The 24,523-nt window shown below is 36.9% G+C and overlaps 1 protein-coding gene across 8 annotated transcripts in view; it reads left to right on the plus strand.

Moving 5' to 3' along the window:
• Positions 1–24,523, plus strand: part of EHBP1 (EH domain binding protein 1) — a 355,442-nt gene that overhangs the window by 238,826 nt on the left and 92,093 nt on the right. For all 8 annotated transcript variants that reach the window (XM_027555607.1, XM_027555611.1, XM_027555610.1 and 5 more), the window contains 3 exons: positions 15,456–15,634; positions 16,210–16,258; positions 20,299–21,201. In XM_027555607.1, the coding sequence (XP_027411408.1) occupies positions 15,456–15,634; positions 16,210–16,258; positions 20,299–21,201 (1,131 nt within the window). The remainder of the gene's footprint in view (positions 1–15,455; positions 15,635–16,209; positions 16,259–20,298; positions 21,202–24,523) is intronic.

Here is a 24,523-nt window from a genome sequence, read left to right on the forward strand (position 1 = left end):
ACTATCCATGGAATTCTCCAGGCCAGAATACTGGAGTAGATAGCCTTTCCCTTCTCCAGGGGATCTTCCCAACACAGGGATCAAACCCTGGTCTCCCACATTGCAGGCAGATTCTTTACCAGCTGAGCCACAAGGGAAGCCCAGTGATTGCCAAGGGTTGTGAGAAAGGGGAAATGGGCAGTTACTATTCAATGGATAAGTTCTGTAAGCAGGAAAATGTTCTGGAGATGGTGATTGTTGCTCAGCAATAGGCATGTACTTAGGAATACTGAATTGTACACTTAAAAATGGTTAAGAGGGTAAACACTATATGGTGTGTATTTTACCAGAGTTAAAACATATTTTAGTTTATTGAAGGCCCAAAAAGGTTTTGTTTTATACCTATTGATATATACATTATTAGGTATTAAAAATGAGAAAAATTTAAAATATTCACTTTAAGATAACAGTAATAAACCACTACATGTTGTAAGTGGTTTTGAACATGTATTCTGTTCTGTGTAAGCATCCATTTCCATGGGATATAAACCTAAAATTTCTGGGTCTTAGGATATGTGCATCTTCAAATTTACCATAGCAGTTGATGCCAGAGTTTTTCCATCAATTCTTTATGAGCTCCCTTTGTTCCACATCCTGGCCAACACTTGGTATTTTTAATCTTATTAAAATTTAGTTTCATTTTAATTAAGAGACTTAACATTTTTAACCTTTCTCAAGGGAAATATGTAGTAGTGCCTTCCTTGTTCAATTCACTGAATACTAATGTGAGGGAGTAAATTTTCTTATGTTTCCTGGGTATTTGGATTTTTTTCTTCGTTGAACTGTTTTTTTACCCATTTTTCTATTGGATTACCTTTTTTTTCTTGCTGTTTTGTAGGGGTTTTTTTGTGTATATTCTGATTATAAGCTCCTTGTTTTATATATATGTATATGTATAAAATCTGACACCAGGTTTGCTTACCTTTATGGAAAGATAGGAGATGCAGCATGTTAGCATTATAGCATCAGGTACATAGCGCCATATTTTAGCCCCACCATGAACTGTTTGGTTTTAATGTGAGAAAACCTGGTAAGTAAATGTGGACTACTCTGGCGTGTAAGATTATAAAATGTAAGATCTTGTAACAGCCGATATATCCAACTGTCAGATCCCTCAAGGGACTCATTTGTTTACAAGAATCTCACTAAGTACAGGGAAGCTATGGCCTTTGTTTTTCAGTAGGCTTTTACAATTTATTAACTAATCCAGATGTAGTTCATTAAGATAGGGTCATTTTTGCAATAAATAATGTTGCTTGATAACAAATCTGACATTTTATATTAATCTTATCTAGTACATTCCCATGGAAATATGCTAGAAAGTAAACTGAGGTCATTTCCTCATGAAGAAAGGGTTTAGGTCTGTTGGTTAACCCTTTCTCCCTGGAAAAAAATTGGTATCTTTACAAAATTGAACTTTCTAATCCATGAATATGGTATATTTCTCAATCTGTTTAGATCTCCATTATTTTCTCATAATAATGCTTGATAGATTTTTTATAGATGTCATGCACATTATTTATAGGTTTATTTCTTAGTACTTTAACATAAAATACCTTAAAAATTTTAATTTCTGACTGCTTTTGTTGGTGTATAAGAATGCAATTGGTTTTGTACATTGTTTTTTATATCCTACAACCTTTTAAAATTCTCTTATTCGAATCAATTATCTGTAGATTTCTTTAGATTTTCTATATAATCACATTATATATAAATAATATCAGTTGTAATTTTGTTTCTTTTCTAATAATTATACCATTATATATTTTTCCAGCCTTAATGCAACTGCTAGGACCTTCAGTACAATGTTGAATAAAAGTGGTGAAAGATTCTCAATCTCAAAGGGAAAGCATTGAATATTTTACCATTGTGATATTTGTTATAGTCTTTATACAAGTTAAGGAATTTTTTTGTTACTGTTAGTTTGCCAAGGTTATTTTATAGAATATAAATGAGCATAAAATTTTATTAATTTTCTCTATTTAGATGGTTTCTGCATGTTTTCCCTGTAATCTGTTAATATGGCAAGTTACTTCAATAGATTTGCTAATAATAAGTCAAATATGCATTCCTGTGCTAAGTCCAGTTTGTTCAATTTATAAATTGCCCCACTCCAGTACTCTTGCCTGGAGGATCCCATGGATGGAGGAGCCTGGTAGGCTGCAGTCCATGGGGTCGCTAAGAGTCGATACTACTGAGCAACTTCACTTTCACATTTCACTTTCATGCATTGGAGAAGGAAATGGCAACCCAGTCCAGTGTTCTTGCCTGGAGAATCCCAGGGACGGGGGAGCCTGGTGGGCTGCCGTCAATGGGGTCACACAGAGTCGGGCACGGCTGAAGTGACTTAGTAGTAGTAGTAGATTCAATATACTAATATTTTCATTAAGACTTTTGCCTCTATATTCATGACTTTTTTGTAATTTTGTCTTATCCTACTGAATTTTGCTATTAAGATTTGCTTGGTTTTGATTTGCATTTCTCTAATAATTAACACTGATGAACATCTTTTTTTGTGTCTATTGGCCATCTGTGTCTTCTTTGGAGAAATGTCTGTTTAGGTCTTTTGCCCATTTTTTGATTGGGTTGTTTTTTGGTTATTGAGTTATACGAGCTGTTTATATATTTTGATGCCCTTGATGGTTGCATCATTTGCAAATATTTTCTCCTAGTCTGCAGGTTGGCTTTTCATTCTGTTTATGTTTTCCTTTACTGTACAGAAGCTTGTAAGTTTGATTTGGTCCCATTTGTTTTTTTTGTTGTTGTTGTTTGTTTTTTTGCTTTTATTTATATTGTCCTGGGAGACTGACCTCAGAAAACATTGGTATGATTTATGTCAGAGAATTTTTTTTACCTATGTTCTTTTCTGGCGTTTTATTGTATCATGTCTTATATTTAGGTCTTTAAGCCATTTTTAGTTTATTTTTGTGTATGTTGTATGGGCGTGTTCTAACTTCATTGATTTACATGCAGCTGTCCAACTTTCCCAGCACCACTTGCTGAAGAGACTGTCTTTTTCCCATTGTTTATTCTTGCCTCCTTTGTCGTAGGTTAATTGACTGTAGGTATGTGAGTTTATTTCTGGGCTCCCTGTTCTGTTCCATTGATCCATATATCTGTTTTTGTGCCAATAGCATGATGTGTTGATTACTGTAGCCTTGTAGTATTATCTAAGGTTTAGGAAGATTATGCCTCCTGCTTTGTTTTATTTTAAGATTATTTGTTATAGTTCTGTTAAAAATGTTGTGGGTAATTTGATAGGGATCCACTCTTGGACATATATCCAGAGTTGTATAATTCAAAAATATACATGCACCACTGTGTTCATTTCAGCACTATTTACAATAGCAAGACAACCTAAATGAATACAATAGAATACAACAGAAACAACCTAAATGTCTTTTGATAGATGAATAGATAAAGATGTCTTTCTCAGAAAGAGAAAGATACCATATTATATCCCTATATGAGGAATCTAAAATATGACACAAATGAATATGTCTATGAAACAGAAAGAGACTCACAGACATAGAGAACAGACTTGTGGTTGCCAAGCAGGGGTAGGAGAGAGGGATAGTGGGGGAAGTTGGGATAGCAGATGCAAAACAGTATATATAGGATGGATAAACAACAAGGTCCTACTGTGTAACACAAAGAACTGTCTTCAGTATCCTGTGATAAGCCAAAATGGGAAAAAATATGAAAAATAGTATATATATGTATGACTGAGTCATTTCAGGTTAAGTGACTAGAGGGGTTTGAAAGTCACAGAAATTAGCACAACATTGTAAATCAATTATATTTCAATAAAAAAGTTTTTTAAAGTACCTTGAGGGAAAAAAAAGATTTGCTTGGATCATGAAATGAGATGGGGAGTTAAATTCATTTTTCTTGTTCTCTAGAAGAATTTGTGTAATGTTGGAGATATTTCTTCCTTGGGTATTTGGTAGAATTTGTCATTGAAGCCAACATAATTTTTTATAAGAAGGTTTTTAATTACAGAGTCAATTTCTTTAAGAGTATTAGAACTCTCCATTTTAATTTTTTTAATTTCTTCTAGCTATGGTTTTCTAGGAATTTCTTCCCTCTTTTTTTCTTGGTCAGTCATGCTACGGCTTTAATCAATTTTGTCTTTTCAAAGAAGCAACTTCTGGTTTTATTAATCCTTTTTATTGCATGTTTACTGTCTGTTTCATTAGTTTTTGTTTTCATTTTTATTGAGGCTAGTTGCTGTACAATATTTATATAAGTTTTAGGTGTACAACATAGTGATTCACAATTTTGAAAGGTTTTATTCCATTTATAGTTATAAAATATTGGCTGTATTCTTTGTTATATATTTTAGTGCTCTTATCTTTATTATTTTGTTTTTTCTACTTTTGAGGGTGGAGGAGATCATATTACTATTAAGGTACAGTTCTACCTCTTCACTCACTCTTCCAGATCAGTGATTAAGAAAGGAGAGTCTCACTCCCTCTGGTTTTCTGGTCAGTCCAAGTCTTGGCTTGGACATTTCTTAGAAGGTTGTGTAAAGTTGTCTAAGATTTGTTTGCATTTTTAAAAATGTGTTCAAATGTTAGTCCTACTTTCACGTTAGCAAAAGTACCTCTCAATATGATTCTGTTACAGAATAATCTTTCTAATTGTCTGGTAGTAGAATAACAAAGCCCAACTTTCAGTTTTACTATGAGAATAAAATGAAGTTATTTAAATAAACACACTTTGAAGAAAAGGTGGGAACAGTACTGATACAAGTATTCTTGTTCTCATCACTGCTGCTGTTTTGGGCTTACCAAATGTAAATTTATCCAAAGTTCCCTCAACCATTTGCAATGAGAGAGAGCGCCGAATCCTAACCACTAGACCACCAGGGAGTGTCAACCATTTGCAATGATTTACAGTTGAGAGAAGATTCCCCAGAATCACTAGAAGGGAGACCAAAATTTCTGCAGCTTCAGCAATGGTAGTGTGTATCTCATTGCTGTGTACTTAGTTCTAGTTCTGGTTCCAATCAGTAATCTAAAATCCAAGAGGCTGAGCAAAGGGTTTTATTAATAGAATACTCCTAGGTTTCTCTTGGGTTGAATACCTTTTTAAAAATCAATTAATTTAGTGTACAACGGGCTGTGATCTAAATTCTGAAAAACTTAAGTTGACTGAGGCAATTAACTAGTCTCAAAAAACTGACAGTTTTTATTGAGGTCCTAAAACTGTTCTATCTCAAAGTGTGAAATTTGTGTTGCTTAAGAGAACAGGCTCTGGAATGGGAACACCTTAGTATAGATTGTAACTCCTCCAATTTGAGATGTGTAATGTCAGTTTCCTCAACTGAAATTGGAAGTAACAATACTATCTCAGAGGAGCTGTGAGATTAAATGAGCTAGTCCATGTATAGATTTTAATATTGCATATGGGACATAGTAGGCTCTCAGAATATACTTTAAGAGTAAATGAAAAGTTAGTCTTTTTGTAGAAAGAAGAACTGAATATTTTGTAGTAAAAATATTATAAGAGACATACAGAATCAAAGGAACAATTAAAAAATGCTCCTGCTGACTAGGAGTTGGAATGAGAGTTCATGTTGGTGATGACAGTTGAACTTGATCTTGAAAGTGGGGTGGAATTGTAGTAGCTATACTTGGGACAGAGGATATTCGTAGTTGGGTGACAATCTGTATGATCAAAGACTGGAAGTGGGGGATCTGGGAGGTAGGCAGAAAAGCAGAGTGATTGTAGAGAATAATGAGTGGTCTAGAGGGTAGAAACATTGAAAGAGTTTGCTATTCAGTGCTCAGTATTTTGACATCATGTTTGTATGTTCTGGAGGGCTTCCCTGGTAGCTCAGCTGTTAAAGAATCCACCTGCCGTGTGGGAGACCTGGGTTCGATCCCTGGGTTGGAAGATCCCCTGGAGAAGGGAAAGGCTACCTACTCCAGTATTCTGGCCTGGAGAATTCCATGGACTGTATAGTCCATGGGGTCGCAAAGAGTCGGACACAACTGAGCGACTTTCACTTGACACTTTTTGAGAGCCATTAGAGACTTCAACCTGCATTTTTAAATTGTTTCTATGGCAGTGGATCAGAAAAGGGAGAATTTGGAAAAAGGAAGACCTATTAGGAAGATTCTGCAATCACCTAGGCAAAAGAAGATAAATGGCAAAAAACATTACAACAGTACAATAAAAATTGGCCATGAATTAACTAGTAAAGGATGATAGGTGAAGGAAGAGTTCAAAGCTGATTCTGAGATTAAGAGTCTAGATGATTGGGACAATTTAATTGTGATATAGTTTGCAGATATAATGAAAATGAAGCAGTTTATAAGGGAAAAGTATAATTATGGTTTGGGACATATTGAGTTTGAATTTTATGTGGCAGGAAGGACAGCCAGCTGGAAATGTCAGCTTGAGGTAGTATGAGCTATAAATGTCTATTTGGGAATTATCTGCATGGAAGTGATGGTTGGAGTCCTGGGAGTGAATCAACTCAAAGTGTGGAGAGAGAAAACTATTTAGAGCAATACCTAGAGGAATATATGCTTGTATTAGTGGAAGAAGGAGAAACAGCCAAAGAGGTAGGCATAGTCAGAGGGGTAGAGTAGAAAAAAGTGGAATATAAATTTCTTGTTTTTTTTCAGTCACAAAGTCGTGTCCGATTCTTTGTGACCCCATGGATTGCAGCACGCCAGGCTTCCTTGTCCTTCACCGTCTCCCAGAATTTACTCAAACTCATGTCCATTGAGTCAGTGATGCCATCCAACCATCTCATCCTCTGTCGCCCCTTCTTGTGCAAATTTTTTACAACTATTGAAATTTAGAAAACTTTGCAACAAGTTATTTGACTAGATTTCCTTAAAGAGATCCTGTTTCTCTTGTTAGCAAGAATAATTAGGTGGCCTTACTATCTTTAGTACTCTGTGTAATATGCTGTGTTAACAGAAATAATATATTAATATTATCTGTATTAGAACGTGGAACTACCAAGTCAAACTGGTTTCAAGTCCTTGTTCCTTTCTACTCTTACCACTTTAAATTGACTTTATAAGCATGATGCTTGACATCTTCTGTTGCTGCTGCTGCTAAGTCACGGCAGTCGTGTCCGACTCTGTGCGACCCCATAGACGGCAGCCCAGCAGGCTCCCCCGTCCCTGGAATTCTTCAGGCAAGAACACTGGAGTGGGTTGCCATTGCCTTCTCCAAAGCATGAAGGTGAAAAGTGAAAGTGAAGTTGCTCAGTCATGTCTGACTCTTAGCGACCCCACGGACTATAGCCCACCAGGCTCCTTCATCCATGGGATTTTCCAGGCAAGAGTACTGGAGTGGGGTGCCATTGCCTTCTCCGGACATCTTCTGTAGTTCTCAGTAAAACTGAGATGATGGAATTTTATCCACAAAGTGGCTTGACTGAGAGAGAACTGGGTCTGCATGCTCAGTGCATGCTTCAGTTGTGTCCGACTCTCTGAGACCCTGTGACTATAGCCCTCCAGGCTTCTCTGTCCATGGACTTCTCCAAGCAAGAATACTGGAGTGGGTTGCCAAGCCCAGGGATCGAACCCACATCCACATTGCAGGCAGATTCTTTACCACTGAGCTACTGGAGAAGTCAAGAAAACTGGGAGGATCACTTAATTGTGCAGACTCTCATCATTCTTATCATAAGATTACCATTAGAATGGCTTTAAGATATTTCCTCTCAGTGCATAAAAAAAGTCAGCTGTAAAATCTGCACTTTACTTTCCTAAAATGTTAAATAGACATGCCTCCTGATACATCTGGTCATTGCAAAAATACAAAAAACAACTTTTAAATAGTTTGGTTCTGCCCTTAATGGCCAGATTTTGGTGTCTTCTTTTCTTTGGAAAACAATAGATTACAAAGTCACTCATTGCTTCTTTTTTTTCTACTAAACCCATAAAAAAGATTGTCAAAAATTCCAAGTACCCCATTTTTGCCTTTAGAGTATCAATATTACCTTCTAGTTAAAGCATTGTTTGCAAAAAAGTTTTCCACTATCTTGAAGAATTCATAGCCTTTAAAATTTCCAGTTCAGTTCAGTCGCTCAGTCATCTCCAACTCTTTGCAACCCGATGAACCATAGCACACCAGGCCTCCCTGTCCATCACCAACTCCCAGAGTTTACCCAAACTCATGTCCATCGAATCGGTGATGCCATCCAGCCATCTCATCCTCTGTCGTCCCCTTCTCCTCCTGCCCTCAATTCCTCCCAGCATCAGAGTCTTTTCCAGTGAGTCAACTCTTCACGTGAGGTGGCCGGAGTATTGGAGTTTCAGCTTTAGCATCAGTCCTTCCAATGAACACCCAGGACTGATCTCCTTCAGAATGGACTGGTTGGATCTCCTTGCAGTCCAAGGGACTCTCAAGAGTCTTTTCCAACACCACAGTTCAAAAGCGTCAGTTCTTCAGTGCTCAGCTTTCTTCACAGTCCAACTCTCACATCCATACATGACCACTGGAAAAACCATAGCCTTGACTAGACAGACCTTTGTTGGCAAAGTAATATCTCTGCTTTTGAATATATCTAGGTTGGTCATAACTTTCCTTCCAAGGAGTAAGCATATTTTAATTTCATGGCTGCAGTCACCATCTGCACTGATTTTGGAGCCCCCAAAAATAAAGTCTGACACTGTTTCCCCATCTATTTCCCATGAAGTGATGGGACCAGATGCCATGATGTTAGTTTTCTGAATGTTGAGCTTTAAGCTAACTTTTTCACTCTCCTGTTTCACTTTCATCAAGAGGCTCTTTAGTTCCTCTTCACTTTCTGCCATAAGGGTGGTGTCATCTGCATATCTGAGGTTACTGATATTTTTCCTGGCAATCTTGATTCCAGCTTGTGCTTCTTCCAGCCCAGCGTTTCTCATGATGTACTCTGCATAGAAGTTAAATAAGCAGGGTGACGATATACAGCCTTGACGTACTCCTTTTCCTGTTTGGAACCAGTCTGTTGTTCCATGTCCAGTTCTAACTGTTGCTTCCTGACCTGCATACAGGTTTCTCAAGAGGCAGGTCAGGTAGTCTGGTATTCCCATCTCTTTCAGAATTTTCCACAGTTTATTGTGATCCACACAGTCAAAGGCTTTGGCATAGTCAAGAAAGCAGAAATAGATGTTTTTCTGGAACTCTCTTGCTTTTTTGATGATCCAGCAGATGTTGGCAATTTGATCTCTGGTTCCTCTGCCTTTTCTAAAACCAGCTTGAACATCTGGAAGTTCACAGTTCATGTATTGCTGAAGCCTGGCTTGGAGAATTTTAAGCATTACTTTCCTAGCATGTGAGATGAGTGCAATTGTGTGATAGTTTGAGCATTCTTTGACATTGCCTTTCTTTGGGATTGGACTGAAAACTGACCTTTTCCAGTCCTGTGGCCACTAAGACCCTCAAAAATAGGGATCAAATACTGATAATGTATCAATGGTAGTAATAATAATTGGGGTTCACATTTATCAAACCGTTACTATGTGCCATGCTTTGTGCTAAAATGTTTTGTGTACATTGATTCATTTAACAGTATTTACTGAGTGCCTACTATATGCCAGGAACTGTTCTGCGATAGGTTAATAAATAAGACAAACTAAAATCCCTGCCCTCATAGCCCTTTTATTTGTGAGGATGCACAAGTAATAAGCAATAAGTATGACCAATAAGTGCATTTTGGTAATGACCAAAATAAAGTATATGAACTGTAAGAAGATTACAACTACTGTGGAAAGATTAGAGCAAAGAAAGGAAGGTCATGAGTGCAGGGCTGGTGTTGGGCAGCAGAGATGGGTTGCATTATTAGATGGGGGTGGGGGTTGGGGGGATAAAATACGCCTGATAAAAATGGTTATAATTGGAGTTTACTGTATATACTGTGTAACTGTAATAATCTGTGTAAAGGTACTAAGGTGGGACCATGCCTGGGGTATCCAAGGAACAGCTAAGAGGTCAGTTTGGTTCAAAGTGATCAAGGTAAAGAGTGGTAATGAGCATAATGGGTGAGAGGCAGGGGAGGTTAATCTTGCTACTATGAAAGTGTTGGTCAGTCATGTCTGACTCTGCTACCACATGGACTCTAGTCCACCAGGCTCCTCAGTCCATGGAATTCTCCAGGCAAAAATACCAGAGTGGGTAGCCATCCCTTCTCCAGGAGATCTTCCTGACACAGGGATCAAACTTGGATCTCCCGCATTGCAGTCAGATTCTTTACTGTCTGAGCCATCAGGGAAGCCCTCTTGAGGCACTATGAGACAAGTACCAAGATTTTGAAATGATTTGACTGTTTATTTATTACCCTCTGCAAAATACGAGATGAAAAGTCAGTGTTTGTGAAGTTGATGACTCATCAAACAGTGACTCTATGTCAGCTTTCTTTTCCTGCAACCAACACGACCATTTTATAGGGCTTATAATTTCATCAGTTTCTTCAATTACGTATGACTTCTTTTTCTTGAAAGTGCAGTAAGTATCCCTGTGAGATGTTTTAATACAAGGGTTCTGTGTTAGAATAAATCCAGTTTACTTTAGTTCTTGTAGCCTTTTCATGTTGAATGTTCTTAGAAACAAGAATACACTCATAATTATAATGACATGGTAGATTTTCCTCAATTTTTAAGTACAGAAAGCCACTCTAGATTACAGCACGGTGACGATGCCATCTAGTACTTTACTTATGTACATGCTATTAATGATTAGAAGTAAGCAGTGTAATGATGTGTGTGTGTATGCTCAGTCGCTAACTCATGTCCGACTCTTTAGACCCATGGATTGTAGCCTGCCAGGTTCCTCTGTCCATGGGATTTCCCAGGCAAGAATACTAGAGGGAGTAGCCATTTCCTACTCCTGGGAATCTTTCTGACCAAGGGATCAAACCTGTGTTCCATTCCTTGCAGGTAGATTCTTTACCACTGAGCCACGTGGGAAGCCTGAGTGTAATGATAATTGCAAATTATCTGGCCTGTGGGCATACTAACTATGCTTGGAATGAATCAATACCTTAATAGTATAATTTGATCTAGAAAAACCATTTTTTTCTTCTTTTATTTTTATGTTTTTTAACACCAAAAGACATTTTTTTATTGGGGTATAGCCAGTTCACAGTGTTGTGATAGTTTCAGGTGAACAGTGAAGGGACTTGGTCATACATATATATATATCCATTTTAATAGGTAATCTTTAAAATAATAGAAAATCTTTTAAAAAATGTATTTGTGCCTAGTTCATTGATTCCCTGACTCACTCACAGCCCATTCTTCATTGCAGTTTTAGGTTAAATGACTAGAGGGATTTGAAAGTCACAGTGAGGAGTCACTTTTAGGTAAAAAAGATATTTCATAGTTCATTTTAGGACTTCCTTCGTGGTGTAGTGGTTAAGGCTCCACACTTCCACTGCAAAGGGTATGGGTTCTGTCCCTAGTCAGGGAAATTCCACATGCCTTGCATTGCAAGAAAGAATAAAAAAGTTCATTTTAATATAAGCTAGGTCAATAAGTTAAAAGAGCTATCATTTATTCTAAAGTAAATTCCATCCTAGATTGGGAATACTGTTTTTATTTACTTCTTCATATTAAGTAGAGCTGAGCCAAATTTGTTGATTTTTATGACCTGGAAATTTTTCAGCATGGACTTTGTATGGGTAATTATTTAAAGAACCATGCTTTGCTAGATACATGGTTGTTTATATAACAATTTGTTAATCAGATAGTTGGGCTTCCCGGGTGGGGCAAGTGGTAAAGAACCCACCGGCCAGTGCAGGAGAGGTAAGAGACATGGGTTTGATCCCTGAGTTGGGGAGATCCCCTGGAGGAGAAAATGGCAACTCCTCTAGTATTCTTCCCTGGAGAATCCCATGGACAGAGGAGCCTGGTGGGCTATAGTCCATAGGATCATAAAGAGCTAGCATGACTAACGTGACTTAGCATGCACACAATTGGATGGTTAATAAAAAGTAAGAAATTACGTCCTTCATGTTTCTTACTAGTCTTCTCACAGGAGGAGTAAATATACAAATCTTAATTTTGTGAGGTTGATGATTTTAATTGTTTAGCATTAACATCCTTTTGTCAAATGGGGGCATCATTGGTCTTTCTTAAGTAAGCCGTGTGGCAAGAGTGATTTCCTTATTAAACTCAAATTATATTAAGGTAAATAATGTTCTCCTTTCACCTTATTTTATAAGGCTTCTATTTACCTCTATAGCCAGCACTCTTGTTAGCAATATTTAAAGTCCAGAAAGTTTTAGTAGTTTTATCAGGTCAGTTCAGTTGCTCAGCTGTGTCCAGCTCTTTGCGATCCCATGGACTGCAGCACGCCAAGCTTCCCTGTCCATCACCAGATCCCGAAGCTTACTCAAACTCATGTCCATCAAGTCGGTGATGCCATCCAACCATCTCATCCTCTGTTGTCCCCTTCTCCTCCCAACTTCAGTCCTTCCCAGAATCAGGGTCTTTTCCAGTGAGTCAGTTTTTCCCATTAAGTAGCCAAAGTATAGCATCAGGCCTTCCAATGAATATTCAGGACTGATTTCCTTTAGGATTGACTTATTGGATCTCCTTGCAGTCCAAGGGACTCTCAAGAGTCTTCTCCAGCACCACAGTTCAAAGCATTAATTCTTCAGTTTTCAATTATATTAACCTCCAAAGTTACCATCAGTTCAGTTCAGTTGCTCAGTTCAGTCAGTCAGTTCAGTTGCTAAGTCGTGTCTGACCCTTTGTGATCCCATGGACTGCAGCACGCCAGGCTTCCCTGTCCATCACCAACTCCTGGAGCTTGCTCAAACTCATGCCTATCAAGTCAGTGATGCCATCCAACCACCTCATCCTTTGTCGTCTCCTTCTCCTCCTGCCTTCAATCTTTTCTAGGATCAGGGTCTTTTCCAGTGAGTCACTTCTTCCCATCAGGTGGCCAAAGTATTGGACCTTCAGTTTCAGCATCAGCCCTTCCAGTGAATATTCAGGATTGATTTCCTTTAGGATTGACTGGTTTGATCTCCTTGCAGTCCAAGGGACTTTCAAGAGTCTTCCCCAACAGCACAGTTCAAAAGCATCAATCCTTCAGTGCTCAGCTTTTTTTATGGTCCGACTCTCACATCCATACATGACTGTTGGAAAAATCATAGCTTTGACTAGATGGACCTTTGTTAGCAAAGTAATGTCTCTGCTTTTTAATATACTGTCTAGGTTTGTCATAGCTTTTCTTCCAAGGAGCAAGCACCTTTTAATTTCATGGCTGCAGTCACCATCTGCAGTGATCTGGAGCCCCAAAAAATAAAGTGTGTCACAGTTTCCATTGTTTCCCCATCTATTTGCCACGAAGTGATGGGACTGGATGCCATGATCTTCGTTTTTTGAATATTGAGTTTTAAGCCAGCTTTTTCACTCTCCTCTTTCATCAAGAGGCTTATTAGTTCCTCTTCGGTTTCTGCCATAAGGGTGGTGTCTTCTGCATATCCGAGGTTATTGATATTTCTCCCGGCAGTCTTGATTCCAGCTTGTGCTTCATCCAGCCTACCATTTCACATGAGGTATTCAGCATATGAGTTAAATAAGCAGGGTGACAGTATACAGCCTTGACGTACTCCTTTCCCAATTTGGAACCAGTCTGTTGTTCCATGTCCAGTTCTAACTGTTGCTTCTTGACCTGCATACAGATTTGTCAGGAAGCAGGTAAGGTGGTCTAGCATTTCCATCTCTTTGAAAATTTTCCACAGTTTGTTGTGATCCACACAGTCAAAGGCTTTGGTGTAGTCAATAAAGCAGATGTTTTTCTGGAACTCTGTTGCTTTTTCTGTAATCCAACGGATGTTGGCAACTTGATCTCTGGTTCCTTTGCCTTTTTAAAATCCAGCTTGAACATCTTTAAGTTCATGGTTCACATACTGTTGAAGCCTTGCTTGGAGAATTTTGAACATTCCTTTGTAAGCATGTGAGATGAGTGCAAAAGTTACCATCACAAAATGTGATTGTTACCAATAAAAGAAAATGACATGGTTTTAAGAATAATGAAAAGCTTAGGATAAAAGTCTTATTATGAGTCTCTGTTTTGCTGTCATCATTGTTGTTTTAAGTATCTGAACAAGAGGGGAAGACCAAGTAAATACTTAAGATTTAAAACGCACTTCTCCATACTCCCATGCATCTAACTGACCTAATAATATTCAAAAGTAGTCATCACTAATTAGAAGATATTTTGAGCAAAATCCAAATTACATACTAATGTGTGCTATTGCTACCAACCCCTGATGTCTGTAATAACTCTAAATCTGTTTTGCCATCATTAAATCTAGGTAAGAAGTACATTTGAATATGGTTATCACTCCACTAAAATGGATATGATTCAGTTCAGTTCAATTGCTCAGCTATGTCCGACTCTTTGTGACCCCATGAACCGCAGCACACCAGGCCTCCCTGTCCATCACCAACTCCTGGAGTTTACTCAGACTCATGTTCATTGAGTCAGCAATGCCATCTAACCATCTCATCCTCTGTCGTCCGCTTTTCCTCCTGCTTTCAGTCTTTCCCAGCATCAGGGTCTTTTCAAATGAGTCAGCTCTTCGCATCAGATGGCCAAAGTATGGGAGTTTCGTCTTCAACATCAGTCCTTCCAATGAACACCCAGGACTGATCTTGTTTAGGATGGACTGGTCGGATCTCCTTGCAGTCCAAGGGATTCTCAAGAGTCTTCTCCAACACCACAGTTCAAAAGCATCAATTCTTCGGTGCTCAGCTTTCTTTATAGTCCACTCTCACATCCATACATGACCACTGGGGAAACCATAGCCTTGACTAGATGGACCTTTGTTGAAAAAGTAATGTCTCTGCTTTTTAATATGATGACTGTATTTTTTTTTTGCCTCTCCTTGTGGCTTGTGGGATCTTAGTTCCTTGACCAGGGAATGAACCGGGTGCCTGCAATGAAAGTTCGAAGTTCTAACCAGGGAATTCCTGACTACTGTATTTTAAAAAACTATTATTTTGATCTCTCCATTACTAACAATTTATGCTACAGTTAGACTTAAAAATACATTATTTTTGATCTACTCAGAAAAGAACTACATTTGTAGATGATTGCACTGGGGGAAAAATTTTTTTTAGGATTTTAGAGTTATATAGATATTTAGCCTTAAGTATTTAAATACTTTAATATTTCCATCAGTGTAGCTCTTGGCCTATTCTTATGTATAGGGTTAAAATATTGCCTATCTACCTCTCTGTCAGGCAGACTCCATAGGCTACAGCTGAAGATAATAGCTTAAGATTCATGTCTCTTTTCTTATAGGTTACAGTTGTCTTTAAGTGACAGTTTTGAAGGACTTAAACTGACATCAAAGTATTCAAATGATCTGGTTAGGTCAATTAATGTTAATTTTCATTTTCCAGTAAATTCTTTTAATGTTTTCTTCTTTTCTTTTTTTCTAGCCGAGTCCTATACCAAGTCCTATTTTGGGACGAAAGCCGAATGCTAGTCAGTCGTTACTTGTTTGGTGCAAAGAAGTTACAAAAAACTATCGGGGAGTGAAAATCACCAATTTTACTACATCGTGGAGGAATGGTTTATCTTTTTGTGCAATATTACACCACTTTAGACCAGATTTAATGTAAGTAGAAAAACTTTCCATTCCTATAACTATTTTGCTAATAATAGTTATTTTTTAAAAATAGCATAAAATAATTTCTTATCATGTGTCCTGAAATACTTGATTTTTTTTTATTACCCATATCTCAGAACAGTTTTTCCTTCTTGATGCTGAAAAACATTTTTTTCTGTTTTCAAAGAGCTTATTTTTTTCCTTAATGTCATATAAAAAACAGACTTAAAGTTACTATGAAAACTGTGTGTGTATTAAAATGAGACAAATAAGCTTGTAGCTGTTTATATACTGACAACAAAGAATTGCCTCATGATGAATTTGGTTGTCAAGACTAGTCGCTGGTCCCCTGCCTTAACTTCTGTTTTAAATGGAAAGCTTCAGGCATTGGAACTTGTAATCACTGTTTTTATTTATTTATTTCCTTAATTTTCCACTCTATTAGTTGTGTTGATTGAATTGCTGTGAAATTGCTAGTTACTCTTTGGTGTTACTGAATGTCAGATTTTAAGATTCAGTTTGTTGTAAAAACAGCTGTTTTTATCAATTACTGTATGTACCTACTGTGCCATTTTCTCCCTCAGTGACTACAAGTCTCTGAATCCTCAAGACATTAAAGAGAACAACAAAAAGGTAAGAATTGCCAAAGGAAAAAAAATGCATAGTTTCAATTTTGCCTTCTCTGCAGGCTTTTATTAATTTGGGGAAAGTGAGGTTGTTTTGTGAGGTCCTAACTATAGCTCACAGAAGGCAGTCTGTTCCCTGCAGTTCAAGTAGGATGCATGGTTTACTCTAGTTTGTCATGGCCTTTAAAAATCACAAATGCCAGCCTGGCATCTGATGATAATAGTGTGTAAGAGCTTCATTAACTGTTAAATATTTGTTAAGGCATGTTGCTTTTATTTAGCTTTTTAGCAAGATTTAGCTTTTAAAAAGTGCACCTCAAACTGTTGTGCTGCAAGTTCAGAAAAAGCCGTTGGGAAGGGATGAAAGCAGGAGCCTGATGAGTGTGCAAAAAAGAATGCATGTGTTCCCAGAGGCAACAAGATATGAACACTGGTTCTTTTCTTTTTTTTTTTTTCCCACTTTCCCCCCCTTTTCTGGTAAACTGTACAGTTTTTTCCACATAATTAATGTACTGAGGTCAGAGCTTCCCAATTGGTTTGGGAAAAATGTTGATCCTTTCATTCTTGAAAGTAGCTGGATAGGGCTGAATGGGTAGAGCCCTTTGGGCCACCTGACTGTGGCTACAGGCTGACTTAACTGTGTACCCCCAAAGTGCAGCACAATATTGCAGTTTTCTGTGTGCGCCACATGTAAGAAAGGAGGAAGCACCTAACTCAACATATGGCAGGTACTTTAATGTTTTTTTTCTGCTGAATTGAATTCTTCAACTGAAAAGCATTGTCTTAGAGCAAGAGCTGTGGATAGACTTGAGGGGATCCTCAATCATGGCTTGGGGAAAAATTTTATTTTCTCGATTCTTTAACTGAAATTTAGCATTTTCTTCAGTTATAAATTTAGACATACCACTGTGAATTTAGGCATAACAAATCACTGTAGTATTAGCTACGCCTGAGACTTTCACCTTTAGAATCTCAGATGTTTTCATATCACTTGACAGTTGCAAACATCTACAATTACCTTTTAAGCTCATCACTTCTTCATAATTGTAGTAGTTGGTACATCCATAAAAAGTACATTTATTGTTTCTCAAATTCCATTTCCTTTAATATTTTCAAATATTTATTTTTCAATAATTGGTTTATTTTGTAATCATATGTATTTTATGCACATTAAAGCATTATTCTGAGAAGGGGTTCATTGCCCCAAAAATTAATGGGACAAAGTAATTAATAATCTCTAGGTTAAATGTTTTAATTTACTCTAAATAATTAAAACCACCAGTGATAAAAAGACTATAAAGGGAAACTTGATAGAAGTTCAATCAACAGATGATTATTTAAATCAATTTTTTCTTACTTGTGTTGCTCTCTAAAGCTAAAAATTTATATTTCCATTAAAAAAATTCTTGTTTATTTGCAAATGCATGATGCTGGCCTTAGAGAAATATATTTAAAATCAGTTTTTTAAATTGAAATATGCTACCAGAAAAGGTAATCTTTAAAAGTCAGTATAATTTTCTTTATAGGAATCATGCGTCAAAATAAGTCATTGTCATGAATTATTTCTTATATGATTTTGAGGAACTTGTGTCTATTAAAGCCAAATGCCTTGTTTTTCATCAGTTAACTTATGTGGTTGGCCCACTGGATCTGTGAACGTGGAATCCTCAGATACAGAAGGCTAACTCTACTCCACCATTTTACATCAGGGACTTGAGCATCCCAAGATTGTGGTATCTGCAGGAGGTGTTGGAATCAATCCCGGTGGATACAGGAGACAACTGTTTCCTAAAATAAGACAGTTCTTTACCTGCATTTTCTTGCATTTGAATAAACTCATTTAAATGCAGATAAGACCATTATAAAAGAAACCATTATTATTTTTTATAAAATGAAGCTTTCAAGTTACTGCTTAAAATTTTGAAAAACAGTTTTTATTTTACCTATTTATATATTTTTAAAGAGAATGAGGAATTTCATTAGGGTGTAAGTTATACTTCTTTATGTTATTTTTTTCAGAAACTTAATAATGATGACCATACTTTGGATTTACATATTACTACAAACAGAAATATATCTCATAAAATTTTTTTCTCAGATCTTAAAGGGCAGATAATTATAGCTTTTTGAAAGAATTTTAATTTAGTTGATCCTATTCATTGCACAATTCAATACATAATTGTTGTTATACTTTCCTTTTCATCACTTTGCAACTTCTTACCTGATATCTACATTGAGTATCAGTTGCTACCTGCATATTTATTTCCAACTTCACATGGTTCTTCCCGATAACCCCATCTGCCCTTAATTGGACTTAAAACAGGACAAGAAACAATGCTTGTGTCTTAAGTTCCATGCAGGCAGATGCATAACAAACTGGCAGTGACTCCTTACCAATTAAATAACATTTAACAATGAATAAGACAATTTTCTGTGAAAGACCTTTTTTCCTCTACACATCAACAGCTAAGACAGTAGATGATTGACCATTGCAGAAGAGGTTAAAATTCCTTTATAAAGTCCTGACCTCACTTACAAGAAACCTGGTTTGTTTTTAAATGTTTTTTTAACTGCAATTAGTGTGCATAAAATAAATTGCCACATGAAGCAAAACACCAGCAGGAGATTCCCCACAAAGAAGCAAATCATTTTCCCAGGTCTGTAAAAAGTGCTGAATAAACAAGGTATTTACCTGTGACATCTGATCTTAACCAGTGTGTGAGTGTTTTAGATAATTGGGAAATGTTTAGAATACTGCCTGTGGTGCTTTTCCTGATGGTCTGCAATTGATGTCTGTCAATCAAGTTGTCAGGACACGTGAAGAAGAAAATGACTTTAATTTTCCTAAAACACGTAAAATAATGAACAGGCCGAAACATGCATACCAACTGAGCCATTCTCTCAAGTCAATATTTTGAGGTATCTATATTATAAAACATAGTGCTGTGAAAATTGAAGAGGTTTTAATATAACAATTTATTTTTCATTTTCTTTCTTACTTATTCCATAACATTTATTAAACTATAGGAAGAATACAATACAAGGATTAAATTCGGAGGTAGAAATACACTTTAACACGTACGTTCAAAAGACTAATGCCTTCTGAGTTGTTACATAATTTCCTAAACTTTCTTTTTAGAAAAACTTTGAATTACTATCCTATATCTAGGTTGTTACAAAGACTAGACATTTTACATCCCAAAGCAAGAACATAGCTAGAAGGTCCTTACTTTTTCCAAGAGCATATCTCAGTGTTTAGCTGTATTTTTAGTGCTTCCTAGCAACACAGCGTTGTTTTCAAGAGTTAGTTCAGCATAGTAATAATTAATTGTAAATTGAGAAACAGCTTTGATTCTTCAAAACTAGAAAAACCTGATGTGCCACAGTCATTTAAAGGCTAACAAAAGTAATACAATGCAGCCTCACATTCTAAACTAGGTTGTCCTACTCAAAACATTTCATTCTTTCCAAAATGGATAGAGTGAAAATGCAGTCACTCTTCTCATCATGAAAATAAATCTTAATCGGGCATTTAAAAAATGTTTCTGTTTCTAGACTTAAATAGCAGTTATTTGTATTTTATACCAGGCAATCTAAGAGTTAGTTCTTTTGGAATATCAACCCGTACTTTATCGTCACAAATCACTGCAATTACATGATCACTGAAAAGAGGTTGATAGAATAATAAAGCTCCAGATGATTTATTATTTCATTATACTTTAGTTTTTTTTAATCACAAAAATCAATTCTAAGGTTTTATTTTTAATTTTTAACTCTCATTTTTGCTTGTTCTCATTAAACATTTTTTGAGGTATCATCACCATATAATATTACATCAATTTCAAGTGTACCACATAATAATTTGATATTTATATACACTGTGAAATGCTCACCACGATAAGTTTAGTTAACATCTATTATTTTGTTGTTTCTGCTGTTTTTAAAATGTGTAGGATAGTGGTGATGTTTTAAGTTTCTTCTGAAAAATTAAAATGTATGGATTGTCTTAACTCTTCAATATATCTTCTGTTTTTCTTTGCTCTGAAGGCATATGATGGGTTTGCCAGCATTGGAATTTCGCGACTACTGGAACCTTCTGATATGGTTTTATTAGCAATTCCTGATAAACTGACTGTTATGACCTATCTCTATCAAATAAGGGCACATTTCAGTGGCCAAGAACTGAATGTTGTTCAAATAGAAGAAAACAGCAGTAAAAGCACGTATAAAGTTGGAAACTATGAAACAGATACAAATAGTTCTGTTGACCAGGAAAAATTTTATGCAGAGCTTAGTGACCTGAAACGGGAGCCTCCACTGCAGCAGCCTCCCAGTGGAGCGGTCGACTTCATATCCCAGGACGACTCTGTATTTGTAAATGATAGTGGAGTTGGAGAGTCAGAAAGTGAACATCAGACTCCTGATGATCACGTCAGTCCAAACACAGCTTCTCCGCACTGTCGCAGGACTAAAAGTGACACAGAACCCCAGAAGTCCCAGCAGAGCTCGGGAAGGACTTCAGGATCCGATGACCCTGGAATATGTTACAATACAGATTCAAACCACGTACAAGTTTCGTTAGGCAAGAAGAGACTATTGAAAACAGAGACTTTAGAATTAAGTGACTTATACGTCAGTGATAAGAAGAAAGATGTGTCTCCACCCTTTATTTGTGAGGAGACAGATGAGCAAAAGCTTCAGAATCTAGACATCAGTGGTACTTTAGAGCAAGAAAAATTAGATAATTCCAGACCCATAGAATGCAGATCAGATCCTGAATCACCTGTCAAAAAACCAAGTTTATCTCCCACTCCTAAACTTGGATACCTGTACAATAGAGATGCAGACCTTGCAAAGAAAAAACGTACTTCCCTGAGGCAGACAGAGTCTGATTCAGACGCTGATAGACCCACCTTAAATCATGCAGATCATTCTGCAAAAACAGTCCAGGTAAGTGAGAATGAATACATAAATGTAGTAACTAGTCATTCTTTTTTTTTTCTCTTTGTGTTCATGTGATGGTTTTGTCACTAAGTCATGTCCAACTCTTAGGACCCCATGAGTTATAGCTTACCAGGCTCCTCTGTCCATGGAATTTTTTGTACTCATAGAACACTTTACAAATGACTAAACATGAAGTATAATTTCCCACTGTAGAAAAAACTGAAATACACCTACTTTTCACTTTATATTTTAAGCCTATAAATAAATCCCAATTTCAAGATTTAAGAATACAGAATGTCAGCTTTTCAAATCAAAGTGTTATTAACCTATAAAAACAATATGTTACATAATAAGTCATATTTCAGTATTGCATTTAGTAAGAATGTCATTCTTGAGATGTATAATGCCAAATTAAAATATTTCCCATCTATAGCATTTTCTTCCAATATTTTAGTTGCATTGCAATTGGCATTTTCAGTCCCATCATTACTTCCAGTTAAAAACCCCAGTACATACAAATTTCTCCCCATGAGGGGAATATGGCACAGATTGAACCTTATAGTATTTACTGTAAGGACTTTACTGCTAGGACTTCCAGAACTCTGTTGAATAATAGTGGTGAAAGTGGATACCCTTTTCTTGTTCCCGATCTTAGGGGGAATGCTTTCAGTTTCTCACCATTGAAAATAATGTTTGCTCTAGGCTTATCATATATGGCTTTACTATGTTCAGGTAGGTTCCTTCCATGCCTATTTTTTGAAGAGTCTTAATCATAAATGGGTGCTGAATTTTGTCAAAGGCTTTTTTTGCATTGATTGAGATGATCATATGGTTTTTATCTTTCAATTTGTTAATATGATGTATCACATTGATTTATTTGCATATATTGAAGATCCTTGCATTCCTGGAATAAACCCAACTTGATCATAGTATATGAGCTGTTTGATGTGTTGCTGAATTATGTTTGCTAAAATTGTGTTGAGGATTTTTGCATCAATGTTCATCGTGATATTGGCCTATAGTTTTCTTTTTTTGTGTTGTCTTTGTCTGGCTTTGGTAGCAGGGTGATGGTGGCCTCATAGAATGAATTTGGAAGTGTTCCTTCTGCAATGTTTTGAAAGAGTTTTAGAAGGATAGGCATTAGCTCTTCTCTAAATGTTTGGTAGAATTCTCCTGTGAAGCCATCTGGTCCTATTTTTTGGGAGATTTTTGATCACAGCTTCAATTTCAGTGACCAATGGAACAAGATAGAAAGCCCAGAAATAAACCCATGAACCTATGGGTACCTTATTTTTGACAAAGGAGGCAAGAATATACAATGGAGAAAAGACAGCCTCTTCAATAAATGGTGCTGGGAAAACTGGACAGCTACATGTAAATGAATGAAATTAAAACACTTCCTAACACCATACTCAAAGATAAACTCAATGGATTAAAGACCTAAATGTAAGACCAGAAACTGTAAAACTCTTAGAGGAAAACATAGGCAGAACACTCGATGACATAAATCAAAGTGAGATCCCCTATGACCTACCTCCTAGAGTAATGGAAATAAAAACAAAAGTAAACAAATGGAACCTGACTAAACTTCAAAGCTTTTGCACAGCAATGGAAACTATAAGCAAGGTGAAAAGACAGTCCTTGGAATTGGAGAAAATAATAGCAAATGAAACAACTCACAAAGGATTAATTTCCAAAATATACAAGCAGGTCACACAACTCAATACCAGAAACACAAACAACCCAATCAAAAAGGGAGAAAAAGACCTAAACAGATATTTCTCCAAAGAAGACATACAGATGGCTAACAAACACATGAAAAGATGCTCAACATCATTCATTATTAGAGAAATGCAAATCAAAACCACAATGAGATATCATCTCACACAGGTCAGAATGGCCATCATCAAAAAGTCTACAAACAATAAATGCTGGAGAGGGTACGGAGAAAAGGGAACACTCTTATACTATTGGTGGGAATGTAAATTGATACAACCACTATGGAAGACGGTATGGAGATTCCTTAAAAAACTAGGAATAAAACCTCCATATGACCCAGCAATCCCACTCCTAGGTATATACCCTGAGGAAACCAGGCTTGAAAAAGACACGTATCCCAGTGTTCATTGCATCACTATTTACAATAGCTAGAACATGGAAGCAACCTAGATGCCCATTGACAGAGGAATGGATACAGAAGTTGCGGTACATATACACAATGAAATATTGCTCAGCCATAAAAAGGAACACATTTGAGTCAGTTCTGATGAGGGTGGATGAACCTAGAAATTCTTAGAGTGAAGTGAGCCAGAAAGAAAGATAAATATCGTATTCTAACACACACAGGGCAGCAATGGAGAAACAGACATAGAGAATAAACTTAATGGACATGGGGAGAGGGGAGGAGAGGGTGAGATGTATGGAAAGAGTAACATGGAAACTTATATTACCGTATGTAAAATAGATAGGCAACAGGAATTTGCTGTATGGCTCAGGAAACTCAAACAGGGGCTCTGTAGCAACCTAGAAGGATGGGATGGGGAGGGAGATGGGAGGGAAGTTCAAAAGGGAGGGGATATATGTATACCTATAGCTGATTCATGTTGAGGTTTGACCGAAAACAAAAAAATTCTGTAAATCAGTTATCTCTCAATAAAAAAAAAAAATTTTTTTAAATGTGATAGCTTTGCATTTTCTATAAACATTTCATTGTCAAGAATTTAAAGAACTGCTGCATAACATTGTAAAGCAAGTATGCTCCAGTTAAAAAATAAATAGAAAAAGAAAACAAAATGGCTGCCATAGGTATTTAAAATTTATCAGTATCCTAATTTGGAAGACATCTTGTTATCAATTATATACAAGTATAAAAATAAAACTGGGAACTTTAAAAACTGTCTTTTCCAGATTATACTGTGATCTGTTGTTCAGTTGCTAAGTCATGTCCTACTCTTTGTGACCCCATGGATTGCAGCATACCAGGCTCCACTGTCCTCCACAGTCTCCCGAAATTTGCTCAAATCTGTGTCCATTGAATCAATGATGCTATCTAACCATCTCATCCTCTGCCGGAGAAGGCAATGGCAACCCACTCCAGTACTCTTGCCTGGAAAATCCGATGGACAGAGGAGCCTGGTAGGCTGCAGTCCATGGGGTCACAAAGAGTCAGACATGACTGAGTGACTTCACTTTCACTTTTCACTTTCATGCATTGGAGAAGGAAGTGGCAACCCACTCCAGTGTCCTTGCCTGAGAATCCCAGGGATGGGGGAGCCTGGTGGGCTGCCATCTATGGGGTTGCACAGAGTTGAACGTGACTGAAGTGACT

This window comes from Bos indicus x Bos taurus, chromosome 11, assembly GCF_003369695.1.
Source record: "Bos indicus x Bos taurus breed Angus x Brahman F1 hybrid chromosome 11, Bos_hybrid_MaternalHap_v2.0, whole genome shotgun sequence".
NCBI classification, from domain to species: domain Eukaryota; kingdom Metazoa; phylum Chordata; class Mammalia; order Artiodactyla; family Bovidae; genus Bos; species Bos indicus x Bos taurus.